Below are 19,415 nucleotides of genomic sequence, written 5' to 3' on the forward strand. Positions count from 1 at the left end.
CTGACTACTGGACCGACAGGCCCGGGGAGGGCGCAGTCACCAGAGTCCGCAGCGCTGCTCCCATAGGCGGACACCGCGGAGCAGAGGATGTTAGTGACTGAACGAGCTCGCTCTGAGACTCAGATGGGTTTTGGCCGTTTGGCCGGGCTTTCACCTCGGCCACTTCGGCCAGCAGGCGGGGGAAGCAGCAGGAAGAGGGCAGCCTGACCGGCACCCACCTTGGCGGTGTTCCCGGCGGGTCGGTTCCCTGGAGCTATGGGCACAGGGATCCCCGGAGAGGCCGCAGCCGTGTTGTCCAAGGACTTCTTAGCTCCTGGAGGACTCTGCCCGTCCCCCTCTGGCCTTGGCACATGTCGCAGTGGCTTGCAAAACTCCGTGCCAAACACCTGAATGCAGAGAATTGACGGCTCTGTAAGATTCACCGGTGGGCAGGACAGGAAGAGCGGCTCCGGCCAGGCCGCTCCGGAGCAGCCCAGCCCTGACTCCTGGCCCCGTCCAGGCTCCCCCCAGGGGCACACCTCCATCCTGAGATAAGTGATGTCCCGTCACCTGCCCCCCCGAAAACCTCCCGGAAGCCCCAGCAGCACAGAGCTGACTGCGCGCCCCTTCACCTGCTGCTCCTGCTTCCCTCGAGGTGACGGCCACTGGTCGCTGTGAAAACACATGTGGCTGCTCAGCCCTTTGTCTGTATAAAACATCTGGCTGCAATTCCTGCAGACATAAGTGCTCCTTGGCTCTGCCCAGTCTGCAGGGCCCCCATTTTGCTGGTTACTGTGGGGAAACACGGCAGGAGGGAAGAACGGGAGAAAGGGACTCGGTCCCCATCACTAATTTCTCTTTGTTTATTGAAGTCTGATCCCCTGCTAACGCTTGATGAACCCTGGGAAGTGGAGAGAGGACGCCCCGATCTTCAAGGCTGGATGCATACCTCTTCAGGACTGAAGCATCCAGAACTTGGTGACTCAGGCCCAGCACACAAGAGCCACCAGAGGAATCGGAGGGTCTGAGCTCCCCCAGGCCGGGCGGGGTGTGTCCTCTGAACTTACCATCCACCTGCCACGTTCTCCTCCTTCAGCGGATGGGGGAGCCGGTAGATATTTCCACCCTGAAGATGAAAACACATCTGAGCCACCATGTTGGAGAGGAGGCCGACAAGACCTCCAATGGTCAGACTCTGAGATGAAAGCCCAGGTGTAATTCTCCGTGACCTCGGAGGAGGACCCGGTGCCCCGGGCGGTAGTGGGGTACTGAACCGGAAAGACAGAACTGACAATTCAACTTCATCAAAAGTCCGAACTGCCATGTGTCAAAGGACCCATCCAGAGAGGGAGAAGACGGCCCCAGAATGAGAGAAAATCACTGCAAGTCACGACCTGACGAGGGACTTGTATTCATAACACATAAAGAACTCCTACACAGCTCAGCGATGAAAAGCCCGACATCCCAACTTAAAAATGAGCAAAGGATCTAGAAGACACGTAACCCAAGAGGCTTTCCAAATGGCCACTAAGCACATGAAAAGGTGCTGGGCAGTTTCAATCGCCGGGGCAAACGGCACCGAGGTGCCGAGTCACAGCCGCGAGCACGGCTGGGCGAACAAGCCTAGAGTGCAAGCGGGGCTGGTGAGGCGGTGAGGCTGTGAGGCTGGTGCCCTCTTGTACTGTGGGTGGGGACACTGAGTGGTGTGGCCCCTCTGGAAAAGTCCCACAGTCCCTCAGACTGAGTCGCCATATGACCCAGCAATGCCCGGCTTCGGTATTTCCCGAGAGAGGGGAACCTACGTGCACGCGGACCTTGTACTCGAACGTTCACAGCAGTCCACACGGGCTGAGCTGCGGGAACGACGCCCGACAGCTGATGGACACGTTCACAAAACGTGACCCAGCCGCACGGGGAGCGTCCCTCAGCCGTGAAAAGGAGCAAAGCACCGAGGGGTGCCACAGCGTGACGAGCCTTGAAAACACCACCCTAAGCGTGAGAAGCAGGCACAGAAGGCCACGCAGTGTGTGATTTCAACTACTCCAACTACACGAAATGCCAAGAAGGGGCAAATCCGCAGACACAGAAGGTAGGTTCCTGGCTGCCAGGGGCCGGGAGGGATGGAGAGATTGGGCGTGACAACGAAGGGTCTGGGCCTCTTTTGGGGGTGATGAAAACGTTCTGGCAAAGAGCGGTAACAGACGCCCAACCTTGTGAATATACTGAACGTCACTGGAGGGTACACTTTAAAATGGTGAGTTAAATGATACAGGCTGTTAAGAAAAAAAAAAGGCAGCTGTGGGGTGGCGGGAAGGGTGCTGGACCTCGGGCCGGGGTGAGACAGAGTGGCCCCCCTCTCCGTGCCCAGACCCCGTGCCATCTGCAAGGACTGGCAAGGACCGGGCTACTACTGCTCGGCAGGGCCGGCCGGGGTCGTGACCGTGACTCCCACCAGGAGAGAGATGGTATCGCATGCAGAAATATTTCCGGGGGCAGGATCTCTAGCTTTATATCCTCTGAAGAACCGAAGGAAGTGAAAAGCAGACAGCAAGAGCGCAGGAAAAGCTTTGGGGAGAAAGCGTCTGACAACTCGAAAGACCTCGTTCCCAGCTCTTTGGGCGGCGGGGTGGGGGGGGGGCGGGACAGGAGGGACCAGAGTCTCCACGAACGTTCCTTTCTGCCTCTCTAAACCTGCCCTGGAGGAACCCCCGAGATGACACACAACGCCTGACCAACCAATAAATGCGGGAGCAAGTCAGGAAGGAGACTCCGGCCTGGAGCAGGGGCAGGTGTTGGGTCTCGTGAGGGAGAGCCCAGGTACCTGGATTCTGTTGAATATGGTCATCTTGGACTTGGAGTCTTGGGGTGGCTCTGCTGGGGGCCCGGCCGACGAGAAGGAGGCCATGGCTACCTGGCTCGGGGAGGCTGTGCAGCACATATCCATTTTCACCTTCTCCTTCCGGAAGCCCGAGAAGCGCTGGGACCTGGGGTTGCTGGAGAAGAGCCTGTAGCCTCCGCCCCGGGCGCAGGCCTGGCTCTTTTCCCCTTTTGTGGCCCCCAATGCCGTGCCGTTCTCCGCCTGGGCCTGCTTCCCTGGGAGCGGGGCTCCGAGGGGCTCCTCCCCACCTAACTGGGTCTGCCGTGTGCCCCCGGGGGAGAATATGTTCCCCAGGTCCAAGGTCCCTTTTGTGGATCTCAGCTGCTTGGCCAGAGAGGAGATGTCTGGATTGCCGGGGGTGTCCAACGATGAGGCCATGAGGGACGGTGGAGCGGTGACCCCTTTGGGTCCTCCCTTCGAGTCCCGTCTGGTGCTGGCTGGGGAGGCCTCCCTGGGGAACACAGGCGTGATTTTCCTCCTGCGGGCTGGGGACCCCTCTGGCTCCGGGTTTCCGGGGCCAGCATGGAGAGAGTCGACGGGGGGTGCTGGCGGCGTTGGCTGCTGCGGCCAGGGCCCCGGCAGGGGCTTCAGGGCGGCCTGCTTGCCCTCGGGCCCGGGGAGCTGGGAGAAGATCCGCTGGGACTTGGCAATCATCTGGAACACCTGCATCTGCTCGTGGCTCACCAGAGACTCCTGGGACTTCAGGAACAGCTGCCGGAAGAGCGGCGTGCTGTCCGACGGGAGCGCGCTCGGCTTCTGGGCATCCTGAAGGCCCAGCTCCCCGGGGTTTTGCCACGAGAAGGAGTCACAGTCAAACTTGCTCTTCTTGGAAACCCAGGCGTCGTCTTCCCCGCCAGCGTATCTGGGGTCACCGGAGGCCTCCCCAGGCGCCTTCAAGAGTGTGGCAGGGAAGGGCAACGTGTCCTCCAGATTGACGGTCCCTGGGCTGGGCGAGGGCTCCCCTGCAGGGGAGATGCTGCTGGGCCCCGGGCCCGACTCGCTGCCCTCCCGGGACGGCATCGATGGGGTCTTGTGGACCATGAACACGTTGTTCCCTTTGCTCTTGGCGCAGCCAGGCAGGTTCCGGAGCCACTGGAAGTTGTGGCCAGCTGGCTGGGAACTGGCAGGGACAGTCTGGCCTCGGAACAGAGGCAGGCAGGCAGGCAGGGGGCCGCCCTCAGGCCAGCCCTCCAGGCTGGGCGGCAGCGGGAGCACCGGTTCGGACTCCGCCGAGTCGGAGCCGCCGTTCTCCATGCCTCTCGAGTGCACAGCCGTGAACATGGCAGCGGCAGGCTCCTTCCTCGGGGGGCGAGGCTCCTCGGGAACGTCCGTGCCTGCGTTCCCAGGGGCCGCCGGGATGCCTGCTGAGGTGCAGGAGGAGGGCCCGGAAGAGGGTGCGCAGGGACAGGCCACAGTCCTGCCCTCTCCACCGTCTGCGGGCCCCGCGGCGGCCGGGACTGGCGAGGGAATCTTCTGGTGGACGATGCTGCTGACGATGCAGCGCAGGAGGTCTCGGTTGGGCAAGAGGGAGCCGGGGGACCGGGCTTCCGGGGGTGCCGGGGCGCGAGGGCCGGCGGGGGCGAGCTGGCTGGCCGCCTCGTGGGCGTGCGGGGAGTCCCCGCAGGCCTCCTCTTCCGGGGGGGCCTCCTTCAGGATGCACAGGCCGTGCTGCACCTCGTAGTGGCGGCGCAGGGAGCGGTAGTCGCAGTAGCTCTTGCTGCAGCCCTGCTCCATGCACACGAACGGCTTGGTCTTCTGGTGCGTGAGCATGTGCCCGGTCCTGCAGCCACATGGGGGGAGCGAGTCAGCGGATGCCTCCGCTGCCGCTCCCCGGGGGCCCCAAGGGTGTCCCCAAGGGGCAGTGGTGCGGCCATATCAGAAGCTATACGTGCTCCCCGCCCCCCCATGAGGAGAGACCCAAGCGGCCGCTGATGGCCAAATGCAAGGGGCGCTCCTGCCCCTCACCTTTAAGCAAACCCCTCATCGGAGGGGGAAAAAAAAAATCAATGAAAGGCAGACTGGCGTTCCCCAAAGTGAGTTCCCGAGGAATACCAGTCCTCCAGAGTGGCTCCCTGAGGACGTGGGCTCAGCTGGCAAGCAAGTTTTGAACAAACACTATTTGCTCCTTGGAGGATCAGAGCAGCAAATTTAAAAGCCGCGCAGTAGGTAGACAAACCCCTCTTTCAGCTCCCACGTCTCTCGGACTTACTTGTCCACAGAAGCATTTATTCAAAGAGCCCCTCGGAGCGTCCCTGAGGACTAAGGTTCTGCAGGATACGCTCAAGGAGATGCTTACTTCTGCACAACCTTTCCCTTAGCCCAACAGTCTTTGCTTTCTCCTAGCACTCCTCCAAGGAGACCGCTCCGCTACCTGGCGTCTACCCCCCGGGGAAAAAAAATTACAGATGCCCCATCGGTAAAAACTTTCTACCAAACAGCCAAATGTGCCTCCTGTAATTTCTGCAATTATGAATGAATATGAATATGTACTACATTTACATCCTACTTCTGGCTACGTTAGCATATCGCAAGCATAAACAAGTCAGTCAGTCAGTCCCGCCCTAGGTTCCCAACAGCCCTACCCTGGACAGTCTAATCCGCATGGCACATGGGGTTATCTAGAGCAGCCCTCCCCCCCGAAACCCTTCTGAGGGAAGCTGAAGAGGAGGAGTTTAGGAGCCTCCTAAAAATGCAAGGGCTTGCCATCTCCCACTGGCAAGTCTCTGGGTTTGAAAAAAGTCTGTCTTTCCTGTCTCGCTAGCAAGAAAGGCTCATCATTTCCAAGATTCTGAGAACGAAGGGAATTCTGGCTCCTAACTCTTACAATGGGCTTTAGTTTTTTAAATCGAGAGGGTTTTTTTTTTTTTTTTTTAAAGGAGTAAGAAAAAACAATGCCCCATTGCCATATTCTAGAAACAGGCATTTCGGAATCTCTCATATCCCTGAATTATTCCCACAGGCCTTATGAGATGCAGATCTGTCCTCCTTGGACACCTGCTGGGGACTCCGTGCATTTCTCTACATAGTTAGCCCAATTCCCTGCATGACAAAATTGCCTTGGAGCGAACCCGTATGTGTCTTGAAACCCACAAGGGTCCCGCCTGCAATCGAGGCAATGGTTTCCGTCCCAGTGGGAACATGTGGGCTGGGCAGAGGGACCTGTCCTGGGCCGTGTGAGCCCCGTGCTCCACAGCGGGCAGTGTGAGAAGAACGGGAGGGGCGTCCGCGCACAGCTTCCAGCCATTTGGGGAGCTGGACGGCTGGCCGGGGGTGCCTGGGATGGGGTGAGGGAGACCCAGGAGCAGCTCGCCCATTCCCCGCTAGCCCCCTGACCACACTCCGACATACAGGTGGTCCTGGCGCTTGAAGGCCTTGCCACAGATCTTGCAGACATGCTTCCTCTCCTGGCTGTGCGTCAGGTAGTGCTTGCTCAGGGAGCTGGCGCTGCTGAACACCTTCCCGCAGAGGCTGCAGTCCAGGAGTGGGTTCTGGGGGGAAGCGTGCTGCCGCTTGCCTTTCCTGGCACTCCCACAGGTGGCCCTGCCTCCTTCATCAGTCTCCTTAGGCACCTTGAGGGCGCCAAGTCCGAGGTCTAAACAGAGGGAGAGAGCACAGGTTACAGACGTGTGGGGAAGTCAGAGGGCACAGCTAAGGCACTCAGTGAGTCTCGGGGCTGCAGCCCGCCGGGGCAGAGGGACCACGTCTGTGTCCTCCAACTCTAGCAGCTTTGCACACAGAGAGAAGGGGGAGGGGAGAAGGGACCCCAGGGATGGCACTCGGAGGGATGGCGGCGGTGATCTGAAGCACTTCTGGGACAAAGTGACCACTGTGGGCTGGGATTTATGGCTAGACCATCCGTGGTGCTCTCAGAAGGCCAAGCCAGAAAAAGAGAGTCCAAGACCTCAGCAAAGCACAGATCCTTCCTGGCAGCTAATTCCACTTCTGGGATGTTAAAGGAACAAACACAGATTTGTACGAAAAGGTAGCTGGCAAAGCAGTTAACAGCAGCACTGCCTTTCCTGTTAGAAATCACCTAGCATCTGATGAAAGGGTACGCCGGGGACCGCAAGACACTCTCAATAGTCTAGGACACAGCATTTAAGATAAAACTGGGGGAAACATCTGACGTCATGAATGGATATTCACACCATGCTACTCAGTGAGAGAATAGCAACCCGTTACAGAACAGAAAGAGACAAAACAATTTGAATAGAAAATAAGCTGAGAGAATGGCGTAGACTGGGAGGACTCTGGGCCACTTCTGTTTTCCTTTTCTTGTGTATCTGACTACATTGCTGTGTTTTCTGTATCCCTTTGGGTAAAATGTTTACAAACCATTCACCTGAGGACCCGGGAAGGGACGGGGAGTGATCAGGTGAGAGAGGGGTGGGACAGCATCTCAAGGGTCAGCATGAGGGGAGGAAAGAGCCTGCTTCTGTCCTGCTCCAAGGGACAGAGATTAGGTTGGGTTGTGTCCGACTGAAGAGAAGCAGATTTCAAATCACCGGAAATACAGGGGTGATGGATGCAAGGGCGCTGTGGGCTCCTGCCGTCTCCAGTGCCTGGAATTCCCTCCTGACACACTCACGGGCACTTCCACAGTCATCTGGTGGACGGACCAACCGTGGGAGAAATCCCTGCTCTTTCGACTGGTCTTCAAGACAGATCGGACTGCCTCATGAGATGGCAAGTTTAGAAACTGCCACTTCTCCTGAGCACTGCTGGGGGCAGGAGTGAGCACAGCAGGTGCAACCTGAGAGACACGGTAGGAAGGAGCCTGGATGGCAGTCCCCCAGCTCTGTCCGGGCCGTGGGCCTTTTGTCCCGCAACACGCCTGCTCTCCTCCTCTTTGAGTAAGAAATTAGTGCGGCAAGTGTTTGACTGATCCCAGCAGGTTAAATGCGGAAGAAAAGGACTCCTGTCAGAGACGTCCTCAGCCCTGCCAAGCTACTGTAAAAATGCTCATTAAAGCAACTACAAAGCTGGAAAACAGAACGTTGTTTCAAAACGTTGGCAAGGATGCTGACAATCAGGCAGGGTCACTGGCCTGGGAAACTGCCGGATCTTCACAGAAGGCGGTGTTAGGAGAGTATTAGAAAACGGCGGACGGTCGTTCTCTGATGGGCAGACCTACTTGGAGGAGGAAGCTCAGAGAACTCATCCCAGAGGAAGCTCAACTTGTGAAAAGTTGTTCACAGAAACACAAGTGGTCTAACGAGCAGGAGTGCGGTCAGACCGCACGATGGAGTAACGTGTGATAACAAGGGAATACCTCACGTTAGAAAGCAAATATGCTCGGTTTGAAAAAACCTCTAATCGCATCACACCCTTGATGCCCCCGTGCAAAGCTAGGCTTTTTCTGAGCACTTTCACTTGTGTTTCCTGAAATCTACATGCGGGGGCCTGGCTAGGGAGTTTTCCTGATGGGACTTTTCTCTGTTTCCTAGGTTTTCTTTAATAACTGTGTGTTACTTTCCTGATTAAGAAGAAGAATGCAAGTATGCATTTATATCGGCCTGAATGTAGGCTGGAGAAGTATAAGGAGATAGAACGTAATGATGGGCAGTGGGCTCCTCTTTAAACACATTAGGAAAAACTGAACTAGGTTAATGATTGGTAACACACTTTGCAGGGAGGGACGTGGACCCCCCCGTGAAAACCTGGCGAAGGCTGCCAGTTCTCTGCCCAGCAAAATGCACTCATATTCACACTACAAGCATCCTTTAGGTGGTTTCTGTGGCCAGAGTTGAGAACCCTAATTCCTGCAGCACCCCCAGGCCTGGCCCCGTGCCTACAACACTGCACCTGTCCCATGATTCTAGGAGTTCACCTTGGCCATCGTTCCAACACGGGGACAAAGCTGAGCCCTTGTCTACTGCGTCTTGTGTGGAGAGGGGCTTTGGGACTTTCTCATTTTGGCAAGTCTTCAGGACCTTCCCAGAGCTGCTCCTGGAGCAGACGTTCTCTGAACCCCTGCTCGGCAGAGCCATCATGGACGTGGCCTTCCATGCACGTGGTGTGAATGGAACCATCAAAGGGCTCTAGCTCAGTCAACCCGTCTGAGCAACTGACCCACGAACCCGTGATAAGAGTTAGCAGAAACTGAATTTGGGGCACCTGGGTGGCTCAGTCACTTGAGCACCCGACTCCTGGTCTGGGCTCGGGTCTTGAACTCGGGGTCATGAGGTCGAACCTCCGAGGTGGGCTTTGTGCTCAGCGGGGAGTCGCCTGAGATTCTCTCTCTCCTGCCCCTCCCCACACATGCCCTCTTTCAAAGAAATAAATACATCTTCTAAAAAATTTTTAAAAATTGGATTTATCTTGTTGGGGAAGACTGAAAGCAAACCAAAAAACCCGACAGAAATCGCACCAAGCCATTTAACTACTGCATCCGTTCTCCTTGTGCTCCTCTACTGTTGGAGAGAGAGACTTGTCTGAGTCTGAGATGAGCTCTACCGACACTGATGGAAATGACAGCTATCTGTCTCATGCTCTACTATCTGTGCAGTGCTTTTCCAGTCCTTTCTTCTCTTGCTTCTGACTGCTGATACTCTGCAGGGAAGCAGAGTGGACACTATCATCCCCTCACTTCACAGATGAGACACTGAGGCTGGGGAAGCTTAGCCAACCAAGTGACAGACAGACGGGATCCCAGGTCACTCTGTACACATGGAAAGGGCCTCTGAGATGTAAATCAGTAGGAAAATCTCCCATGAACTTAAACAACTGCCCACACAACACACAAGATCAGGACATCCACGAATGGCCCAGTTTCTCAACATTATTCCTCTGGATCAGTGTTTAGTTTCCTTGACTAGGAAGTTGGAAACAATTCCCAAGTTAAAAAAGAAAGTGACCGTCCCCTGTTTCCTAGTCGCCTGTGGAGGATACAAATTTTCCTTTCCAGCCTGTGCAGAAGCAACCCCGAGCTGGCCACAGGAGCTTTCACACAGCCCTCGGGGCCCTCGGACCCAGGTGGACAGCCTCACCTTGTAAGGAAGCCTGAGATTCCGGGTCTGCGAACTCCTCCAGCAGCTTCACAGAGTCACTGTCCTTCCCTGAGTACAGGGACAGGGTGTCTAAGTTGTCTTCCAGCACCTCACTGGCCATGTCGGGCGTTGGGAGGCTGGGGTCCAGGTCCAAACCACTCAGGCCAGCATAGAGCAGGTCTCGTGTGCTGGGACCCAGATCCCGGTTGAGGGTGTCGCTGCAATTGAGGCTCTCAGAAAACGAAGGGAGATGCAACTCTGGAGGGAGGGCACCCTCGTCCCCGAGGCTGTACTGGTCCATGGCTCTCCACTGCCAGGTCTTGGCCAAGAGCTACTCTCCAGACAAGCAAGGCCGTGTAAGGAGTCAGGGAGGAAAAGCTCTTGGTGCTGTCTAATTCCTGAAAATGAATGAGGAGGAATCAAAATTATGAGATGGCCATGCAGCATGGCGGATGGAGCGTGGACTTGGAGTTCAAACAGACCTGTGTTTGGGTCTGTTCTCTGCCACTTAACAGCCATGTGGACTTGGGCAATTCACTTAAGTTCCACGAGCCCCAGTTTCCTCATCTGTAAACTGGGCATAAGAGAAACTCCATCATAAGGTTGTTGTAAGGAATCAATGGAAGGATTTCCGGCAACATGGCGGACAGAACTGACCTCTTTCTCCGGCTATAAACACAGAGAAATATGACAAGAAAATTTTTAATACGTAGCCAAGCTCAAGAAAGAGGCAAAACCCCATGTGCCAGCAACAAGGAGAAAATGCAAAGGAAACTCAGAGGTGTGGGCTCAAGTCAGCCAGAGGGCAAAGTCAGACTCTGATACTGAGCCTCTTGGCCAATATGGCGGCAACTAGTCCTACAGGGCTGTGAAGCACGTGACATGGGACTGGCCCAAACTGAGACATGCCATGAGTCTAACCCACACACTGGCTTTAGAAGACTTAGTATTTAAAAAAAGAATAAGTTTAGTATGTTTTCATATTACTACATGTTAAAATGATAATATCTTGGATACAGTGGGTGAGATATGTTATTAAGATGGATTTCATCTGCCTCTGTTTAGTTTTTCAATGTGGCTCCTAAAAAAAACTTTAAATTATATATATGGTTCATATTATATTCCTATTAAAGAGCATTATCCAGGAGGCTGGAACCCAGGGTCATTACTGACACAGGAGAAAAGGAAACAGGGCCCTGAGTTTACAGGAAGTAGAGATCTGGGATCTTGGAAGAGCCCAGCCATGCATGGGAAAACTACACAATCAAAAAGAAAAACACTGCACATGGGGCACCTGGGTAGCTCAGTTGGTTAACCATCTGCTTTTGGCTTAGGCCATGATCCCAGGGTCCTGGGATCGAGTCCCGTGTCAGGCATTCTGCTCAGCGTGCTTCTCCCTCTCAAATAAATAAATAAAATCTTAAAAAAATAAAATAAAAGAAGAAAAACTGTGCACACAAGCCAGAGAGTACCCCCAAGAGTCCCCAAGAAAACGGGCAATGGGAGACAATAAAACCCAGCATGAGAAAAGAGTAAGTCAGTACAGGGCAAGACCAAACATTTTAAAAAAGAAACAAGTGAAACAGTCATGAAGACATTTAAATCAAAAGCTCACTGAGAAGGGTTAAGCAGCAGAAGAAACAGGGCTGAAGAGAGAAATAATGAATCAACAGAGCAATCTGAGGAAGTACCCCTAGGATCCAGCAGAGAGAGAGAAAGAAATGGAAAACACGAATGGGAAGCTGAAAGAGTACAAACAGAGAAGCAAATGCAAAAGACTAACAGTGTCTGATAGGCGTCCTCCCCACAAAGAGGAGAGAACACAGAACACATGACATATATATATTTTTTAAGATTTTATATTTAAGTGATCTCTATACCCAGTGTGGGGCCCGAACTCACAACTCCAGGATGAAGAGTGACAGGCTCCACTGACTGAGCCAGCCAGGTGCCCCATAAGAAATGACATCTTAAAGAGATATTGGTGGAGAAGTTTCCAGAATTGCAGGGACACCGGAACTAAGCTCATAATTCCTGAAGATAATTGGTTAATACCAAGTGGGGCAAAGCCAAGCAGGATAAGTAAAAGTGAATTCACTCCTCAACCCACAACAGTAGAACTGCCCACCACTAAAGACAGAGAGAAAACCCTACAAAGGACCAGAAAGGAGAGGCAGACAGTCTACAAAGGGATGATGGCTAGCCTGCTGGCAAACATCTCAAAAGAGCAGAGGCTAGGAGACCAGGAATAGCACTGCCAGCAGATGAAGGCAGGGTGAGAGCCAGCTCAGAACTCAACATGCAAGGAAACTAGTATTAAGAGTGTGCAACAAAGACATTTTCAGACAAGGCATAAGAGGTTGCACATAGACCTTGGCTCAAAGGCTAATACGGTTTTGAACCATTTGGGAAAGAAAAGACAATGATTAATTTTGTACTTTACCTATGCTAAAAAAATCCAAGTGTAACTACCAAAAGAAAAGGAATAAACTATGTAACATCTGAACTAGTAGAATTTAACCCACCCCCCAAAAGAGAAAAAAGACTCAAATGACTAAAATTCGCAAATAAAGCAGAAACAAAACCAGAAAAGACTATAAAAGATTACTATGAACAACTGCATGCCAACAAAGAAGGTAACTTGGAGAAAAATGGACAGATTCTAAAAAGACACGAATTACCAAACTGACCCAAGAGGAAACAGACTATCTGCATAGCCCTGTGAGAAGGAAAAAGATTAAGTTAGTAACTTTAAAAACTTCCTACCCATGCCACTGCAGAAACAATGAAAAAAGTCAGCTTTATTGGAACTCTGGAAAATAGCCAATGGTTTGCTGCAAACCAACCAACCCTTAGCAAGACAAAGGTGAATGAAACACGGTCCTGTGGCATTTTAACTTACTCCTGTCTCATCCCCCTTCTTCCCCCCACTAGCTATTTTGAAGGTTTTGAAGGCAGAAGCCACATTCTGGTGGGGGCTCCTAGTGCAGAAGGCAGCAGAGAAGATCTTGTTCTCACACCTGAGCTTGTCTGTCTTGACCTGTCAGATGGCTCCTGTAAAACTAACACGGAGGTCTTGCCTTGATTTTGCCTAACCTGGAATTTCTTGGCAGAGAACAGCCATGAGGATGGCATTTGTTGAAAACATTAAAGGCCACATTGCACACCCAAAATTAATGTAAGTGTATATTAATTATACTTCAACAAAAAAAGCTCAGAAAATAAAAAATAAAAGCAATGCGGCAGGTGCGGCAGCCCAGGGCAAAGGATATTAATCGGGGCCAACAACAGATTTGCCACTGAAAGCCAGGGAGGAAGAGCTGGACAGTGAGAGGCTTTGAAGAGTCAGGGCTCTGAAAAGCTCCCATGCTTGCAGTTTCTTACAAAACTAAACATGGTTTCACTGTACAATCCAGTCATCACACTCCTCAGTATCTACCTGTGAGCTGGAAACTTATGTCAACACAAAACCTGCACTCAAATGTTCATAGGAACTTCATCTGTAACTGCAAACAACTAGAAGCAACCAAGATGTCTCCCAATAGGAGAACGGATAACCAAACTCTGGCACCTGTGTACAATGGAATGTTATTCGGCAATAAAAACCAAGGAGCTAGGGGCACCTGGGTGGCTCAGTCGGTTAAGCATCTGTCTTCAGCTCAGGTCCTGGGATTGAGCCCTGTACTGGGCTCCCTGCTTGGTGGGGAACCTACTTCTCCTTCTCCCTCTGCCCTTCTCCCCCTCCCCCCAGCTTGTGCTTGCTCACACTCTCTCTCTCAAGAAATAAAATCTTAAAAAAAAAAAAAAAAGCCAAGGAGCTATCAAGCCACAAAAACACATGGAGGAAACTTAAATGCATGTTGCTAAGTGAAAAAAGCTGGTCTGAAAAGACTACATATTATATGATTCCAACCATATGGCATTTTGAAAAAGGCAAAACTATAGAGACACTCAGAGACTGGTGGTTGCCAGGGTTTGAGGGGAGGGTGGAGGGATGAATAGGTAAAGCACAGGCGGGACTTTGAGGGAAGTGAAATTACTCTGTGTGATTCACGTAATAGTAGGTACAAGACATTATACATTAGCCAAAACCCACAGAACTGCACAACACAAAGAGTGAATCCTCATGTAAACTACGGACTCTAGTTAACTAAGAATAAAATAAATTTTAAAAATAAAAACCAACCACATTGGGGTGCCTGGGTGGCTCAGTGGGTTAAAGCCTCTGCCTTTGGCTCATGTCATGATCTCGGGGTCCTGGGATCGAGCCCCACATCAGGCTCTCTGCTCAGCAGGAAGCCTGCTTCCACCCCTCTCTCTGCCTGCCTCTCTGCCTACTTGTGATCTCCGTCTGTCAAATAAATAAATAAAATCTTTAAAAAAACAACAAAAAAACCACAAACAACAACAACAAAAAAACCATCCGCATGTTTCAAGGAATCAAGAAGGCTATGTGTCCAGGGCAGGCACATGCTCAGAAAACACTTGTGAAGGCCCTAAGCTCTCACTTCTGGCTGACCTTGGGTCTGTGAACTCCTGCTGAGCGCAGAAGTTGTGTCCCAACACTCAACACAGAGCCCCACTGCAACGACCAGGAGATGTGTTTTGACTCCAGGAACTTAAGGAAATCTATGCCAAATCGTAGCTGACGGCAAACTAACAGAACAGAGACTTTGCTGACCATGCACGACAAAGAATACAGTCTACAACGTGCGTCTACAAAAGTCACTAGCCAAACGTTATAACTCATAAGCGGTGGCCAGGAACAAACCTTGGGGTAGGGGGAGGAGAATCTGATTCCAAGAGTCACCACATTACAATGTTAAAAACGTCCACTTTCTCAACAAAAATAATTACAAGGTGGGCAAACAAAGTATGGCTCAATGAGAGGGCCAACTGTTTCAGACAAATGATGGAATCAAACAGTATCGGCCTTTTACATCTGGCTGCTTTCGGGAAGAATAGCATTCTGAAGGTAAATCACACTGCAGCATGCACCATTACTTCATGACTTTATGGACAGACGATTTTCCATCGTCTGCATATAGCACATTTTCTTCATCCATTCATCTGTTGATGTGTATTTGGGCTGTTTCCATTTTGGGCTATTATGAATAATTCCATCCTTGCCTAAACATTTAGTAAATCCTTGATGACTCACTGGTAACAAATCTGGTGGATCCTAGAGTAAGGAGTTCGAGTCTAGATTCCTAGGCTATTGGTTTCTACTGTTTTTAAACTTTCCAGGCTGAAATGGAGTCGAACAGCTGTGCCCAGAACATCTGCATTTCATGTCAGGCAGCAACCTGCACGTCTGGGTGTGGAGCCTACTGGGGGAGTTCAAAAGGGGAACACAGGCCCACAAGAGTACAACTCTGAGACCCAAGTGAGTTCTAGAATTCAGAATATGGGTAAATCAATGAAAAACACTGTATGTTAAGTAACCTTCAGTGGGCCTGGGGTAGTGCCTGGTAACCAAATCACTATTTCTGCATCAACACCTGTGATGACTCCGAGTGAACGGAATAAATACTATAAAAGGTAACCTGTGAGTTCAGGTTTGCCCACCCAATAGGTCTGTGACCCTGTGGCATTGTCAGAATTTTTCTGATTTCTAAATTGCAGAGAAGGGAGTGTGGGCCATAGAAATTTATATTCTGAGGCAAAACGAATTTCTTCAGCACTGCAAAGAGGAAAGAAGCCATCTCTTTTTTTCAGATTCCAGTAATAAAAACAAGCTAATAAAAGAAAAGAGAAAACGTTGTTTAAAATAAACATGAAGCCATGTTTAATAAAATAAAATATGAGGCATTTTTCTCCTTCTCAGAGATTTCCATGCATGAGTTCACTCTCTTCTCTCTACAACCTGGAGGTTGGAGCTGTATCACTTCCATTTTACAAAGAAGGAAAGGACCTGACGGACTCTGAGACGCTGAGTAATTTGTCCAAAGTCACATGTCTAACGAGGTGTTGAGCCGGACCTTAAACCCAGATATTCTGACTTTATAGCTTGTGTTCCTACCCACTACACAATACTAATTCACCATAAATAAATTGACACTGCACTACACCAATTAATCTAGAAAGCACAAAAGGTTCTGGATAGGGGCAGAATTCCCCACAGGCCAAGTCATGTGCTTTCCAACATACTCCCATAGTCCACAGAACAAACTGGTTTCATTACCACTTGGGGCAGGCATGCCCAAAGTCCAAAGGCCATGTTTTGATATTTACATCCTTTTCCAGGTTGTAAAGCAACCCCCCCCCCCCCCCCCCGCTCAGCCAATATTGAACTTGTTCTTGTTCTGTCAACAGATAAATTCAATTCAACAAGTTTTAGCACCTTCTAGATACAGGGCTCCCTGCTAATCCCTGTGGGGCAGGGTCTGTGGTCCCCTAGAACCTTGCAGACATTCCCAATTCTTTCCAAGAATCTTATAATTTAGTGCTTTCATTCAGAGAACAACCTAAGAGAAGAAAATCAGTCTATGAGAATTACTGGTTTACTACCTTATAACCCAGTACTACCATGTGATTTCCACACCCGGGGTATGTTTACAATTGCATGAATGCCAAAAGGGATGCTTTTAATTGCCACAGGCTAATGAGAAGGGGGCAGAGGTGGATTTAGCTCATAACAAGGCCTTCGGGGTCACCTAAAAGCCAACAGACATCAGGGTACAAATGGAGGTCTTGCTGCAGTTTGAACTGAGGAAAAGGACAGGAGACCTGAGGCATCACAGGGTCTGCTAAACCCACAGCGGCCCAGTGCAGCCTTCCACAAGATGTTTCTTTCAAGAAAGCTGTTCGGTTTTAGCAAAATAGCACCCCTCCCACTAAACTGATGTTTGTAATTTGAATTACATTGGTTTGGTTGTTTTGTTTTACATTTAATTTGCAAATTGATTCTGGCTTTATGGTGCCACAAGAACTGTAAGCTTTAGGAACATATGCCTTGTTTTATCATCATTTATGCCTTGTTTAATAGTTTAAAAAAACAACTTGAGCCAGCGCTAGGGATACGAAGCAATTTTAATGTTTTTCTTTTAAAAAAGGCCTGTCATTCTATGACTGGTGGGAGCGGGAGGAGACAGGGATTCTCCTGTGAAAAGCTACAGCCTCTTGGGAAATTAGTCTGCCATACGGTCTAGCCTGCAGCAACAGGTACACACTCCAGTAAAGAACATTTACTGAGGCATCGTTTGGATGGAAAGGAGGGAACAATCTAAACACTTACCGCCTGTATGAAGGGGTTTTATTTCGCCCACAATTAATCTGAATATTTTTCCATTTGTTGTCAAGTCGAAAAATCTGTCAGACTTCTTTTGGACAGAGAGCCTCGCTGTCCGAAAGAATTCTGTGTGCTGATGGAAGCCGTCGACATCGGCGCTGTGTGATGACAGCCGCCAGCCACAAGCCGCTGATGGGTGCCTAGAAATGCAGGAGCTGCAACCGAGCAGCTAAATTATGTATTTTATTGAAGTGTCATTAGATGTCAGTGTACACAGCTGCAAGTGCCTGGCAGCTACCTCACTGGACACTCGCTGCTCTGCAGATTTCTTATTGGAGGCATGCTTTCCGACTTCTATTTCAAAATCTTGGAAAAGGGGCGCCTGGCTGGCTCAGTTTGGGGACTGTGACTCTTGATCTCCTGGCTGCGCGTTTTAAGCCCCATGTTGGGCATAGAGCTTACTATAAATAAATAAATAAGTGTGAATGCAAAAAAACCAAACCAAACCAAACCAAAACCAAAAACCTGAGGCTCTGTCCACTGCAATAACAACTTTCTTTTTTTTTTTTTAATTTTTTTTAAAAGATTTTATTTATTTACTTGACAGACAGAGATCACAAGTAGGCAGAGAGAGAGAAAGGGAAGCAGGCTCCCCGCTGAACAGAGAGCCCGATGCGGGGCTCGATCCCAGGACCCTGGGATCATGACCTGAGCCGAAGGCAGAGGCCCTAACCCACTGAGCCACCCAGGCGCCCTGCAATAACAACTTTCAAGAGAAGTTTTGCCATTGCAAGGGACCCACAGCTGGAGCTGAGAAGGGCAGCTGCTCTGGACAGAGCAGACACTGTCCAGTGCGCCAGGGTCCCCACCAACACCTAATCTCTCACCCTCTCCCACCTCACTCATTTCTATGCCCTGCCAGGCCCCTGGAGAGCTCCTTCCTTAGGACCCTGATTTCCTTAGGACCAACCTCTCTCTGAGTAGCTTTACCGAATGAAACCCTTCAACAGCATCTTGCCCGGCAGGGAACTAACTCTGGTTAAAGAAAGCTTTCTGCTTTCCTTTCGCAGATGAGCGACAAGATCCCGTTCCTTTTTGAAAAGCCCCAACCTGCTATTCTGCCTGCTTTTCTTCCTTTCTTCCTTCCTTTTTTTTTTTTTTCCCCCAAGCACCATTTTCTCCTTTCCCTCTCTGCATCAGTGTTACCACGAAGAGAGTGATCACGCCCGAAGCTGGGAAATAAGAGCGACTTGCAGCTTTTATCCCGGGTGTGCAAATTCTTTCCCTGTTTTCCCACCCCAAACATTATCGTCACTATAGGCCTGTTCTGTTCAGCCTATGTGGTGTTTTCTTCTTTGCAATTGGCTTTGTCACCGACATTTTTCTTAACGGGGAGATTTCAACTAAATATATTAATTTCTGGCTTCTCTTGAAAATTGTTAGATTTTGCATTTCCTGAGAGTTCTCAGTAGGAGAGAAGTGAGGGAAAACTGCCTCCTTCTAACAGATGTTGCCACAGTCCTCACTTTCTTCCTGCATGGCCCCTATCATCACCATCACTATAAATTCCAGCAATAGCAGCAGACACTTCTCCAGGCTTTGCCATGTGCCAGGACCTCCTTGAATCCCTTATGGATCATCGGATCCCCACAACGCCCCTTTCGGGCACATCCTCTTTTTAACCCTATTTTACAGATGAGGGAAATAAAGTCCAGAGAAATAAAGTAACTTGCCCAAAATCAAGGTCTTGGGTTTTGTTTTTGTTTTTTGTTTTGTTTTGTTTTCAAAACCAAGGTTTTTGACTACCCAGGGGAATCTGACGTCAAAGCTCTGCCAGGTAACCACTCTGTACGCGAGGATTCTGTCCCCGAGCCTGGGACTTCTGCCCTACATTCTGTAGCTAGTTTCTTAAGCTGAACAACCAAAGGACACTCCCTACCCCTGGCCATGGAAACAAAATATTCTAACAAGAGGGTTAACTCTTCTCCTCTGATCGCTCATTAAAAGAGCAGATTTAGGGGTGCCTGGGTGGCTCAGTGGGTTAAGGCCTCTGCCTCCAGCTCAGGTCATGATCCCAGAGTCCTGGGATCAAGCCCCGCATCGGGCTCTCTGCTCAGCAGGAAGCCTGCTTCCTCCTCTCTCTCTGCCTGTCTCTCTGCCTAGTTGTGATCTCTGTCAAATAAATAAATAAAATCTTAGAAAAAAAAATAAAAGAGCAGATTTACACCTTACATCAGGAGAGAGAAAGAAGATATGGAAGAATCAGAAGGCAGGGACTATGCTTTCCAGGAAAATTTTTTACAGAGAATTAACTAAGGGAGGAAAAGAGACCTCAGAG

At 50.6% G+C, this 19,415-nt stretch overlaps 1 protein-coding gene across 2 annotated transcripts in view; it reads right to left on the reverse strand.

Annotated features, from left to right (window-relative positions):
• ZNF541 (zinc finger protein 541) overlaps positions 1-10,147 on the reverse strand; it is a gene marked incomplete at both ends in the record, with an annotated part of 30,329 nt that extends 20,182 nt beyond the window's left edge. Inside the window, 6 exons of one of the 2 annotated variants that reach the window (XM_080829062.1) lie at positions 219-386; positions 612-771; positions 1,047-1,105; positions 2,801-4,637; positions 6,206-6,449; positions 9,847-10,147. In XM_080829062.1, the coding sequence (XP_080685188.1) occupies positions 219-386; positions 612-771; positions 1,047-1,105; positions 2,801-4,637; positions 6,206-6,449; positions 9,847-10,147 (2,769 nt within the window). The remainder of the gene's footprint in view (positions 1-218; positions 387-611; positions 772-1,046; positions 1,106-2,800; positions 4,638-6,205; positions 6,450-9,846) is intronic. The other variant, XM_080829063.1, reaches the window with a different exon arrangement.
• Positions 10,148-19,415: the final 9,268 nt, after the last annotated feature.

This window comes from Martes martes (genome assembly GCF_963455335.1).
Source record: "Martes martes genome assembly, chromosome: 17".
NCBI classification, from domain to species: domain Eukaryota; kingdom Metazoa; phylum Chordata; class Mammalia; order Carnivora; family Mustelidae; genus Martes; species Martes martes.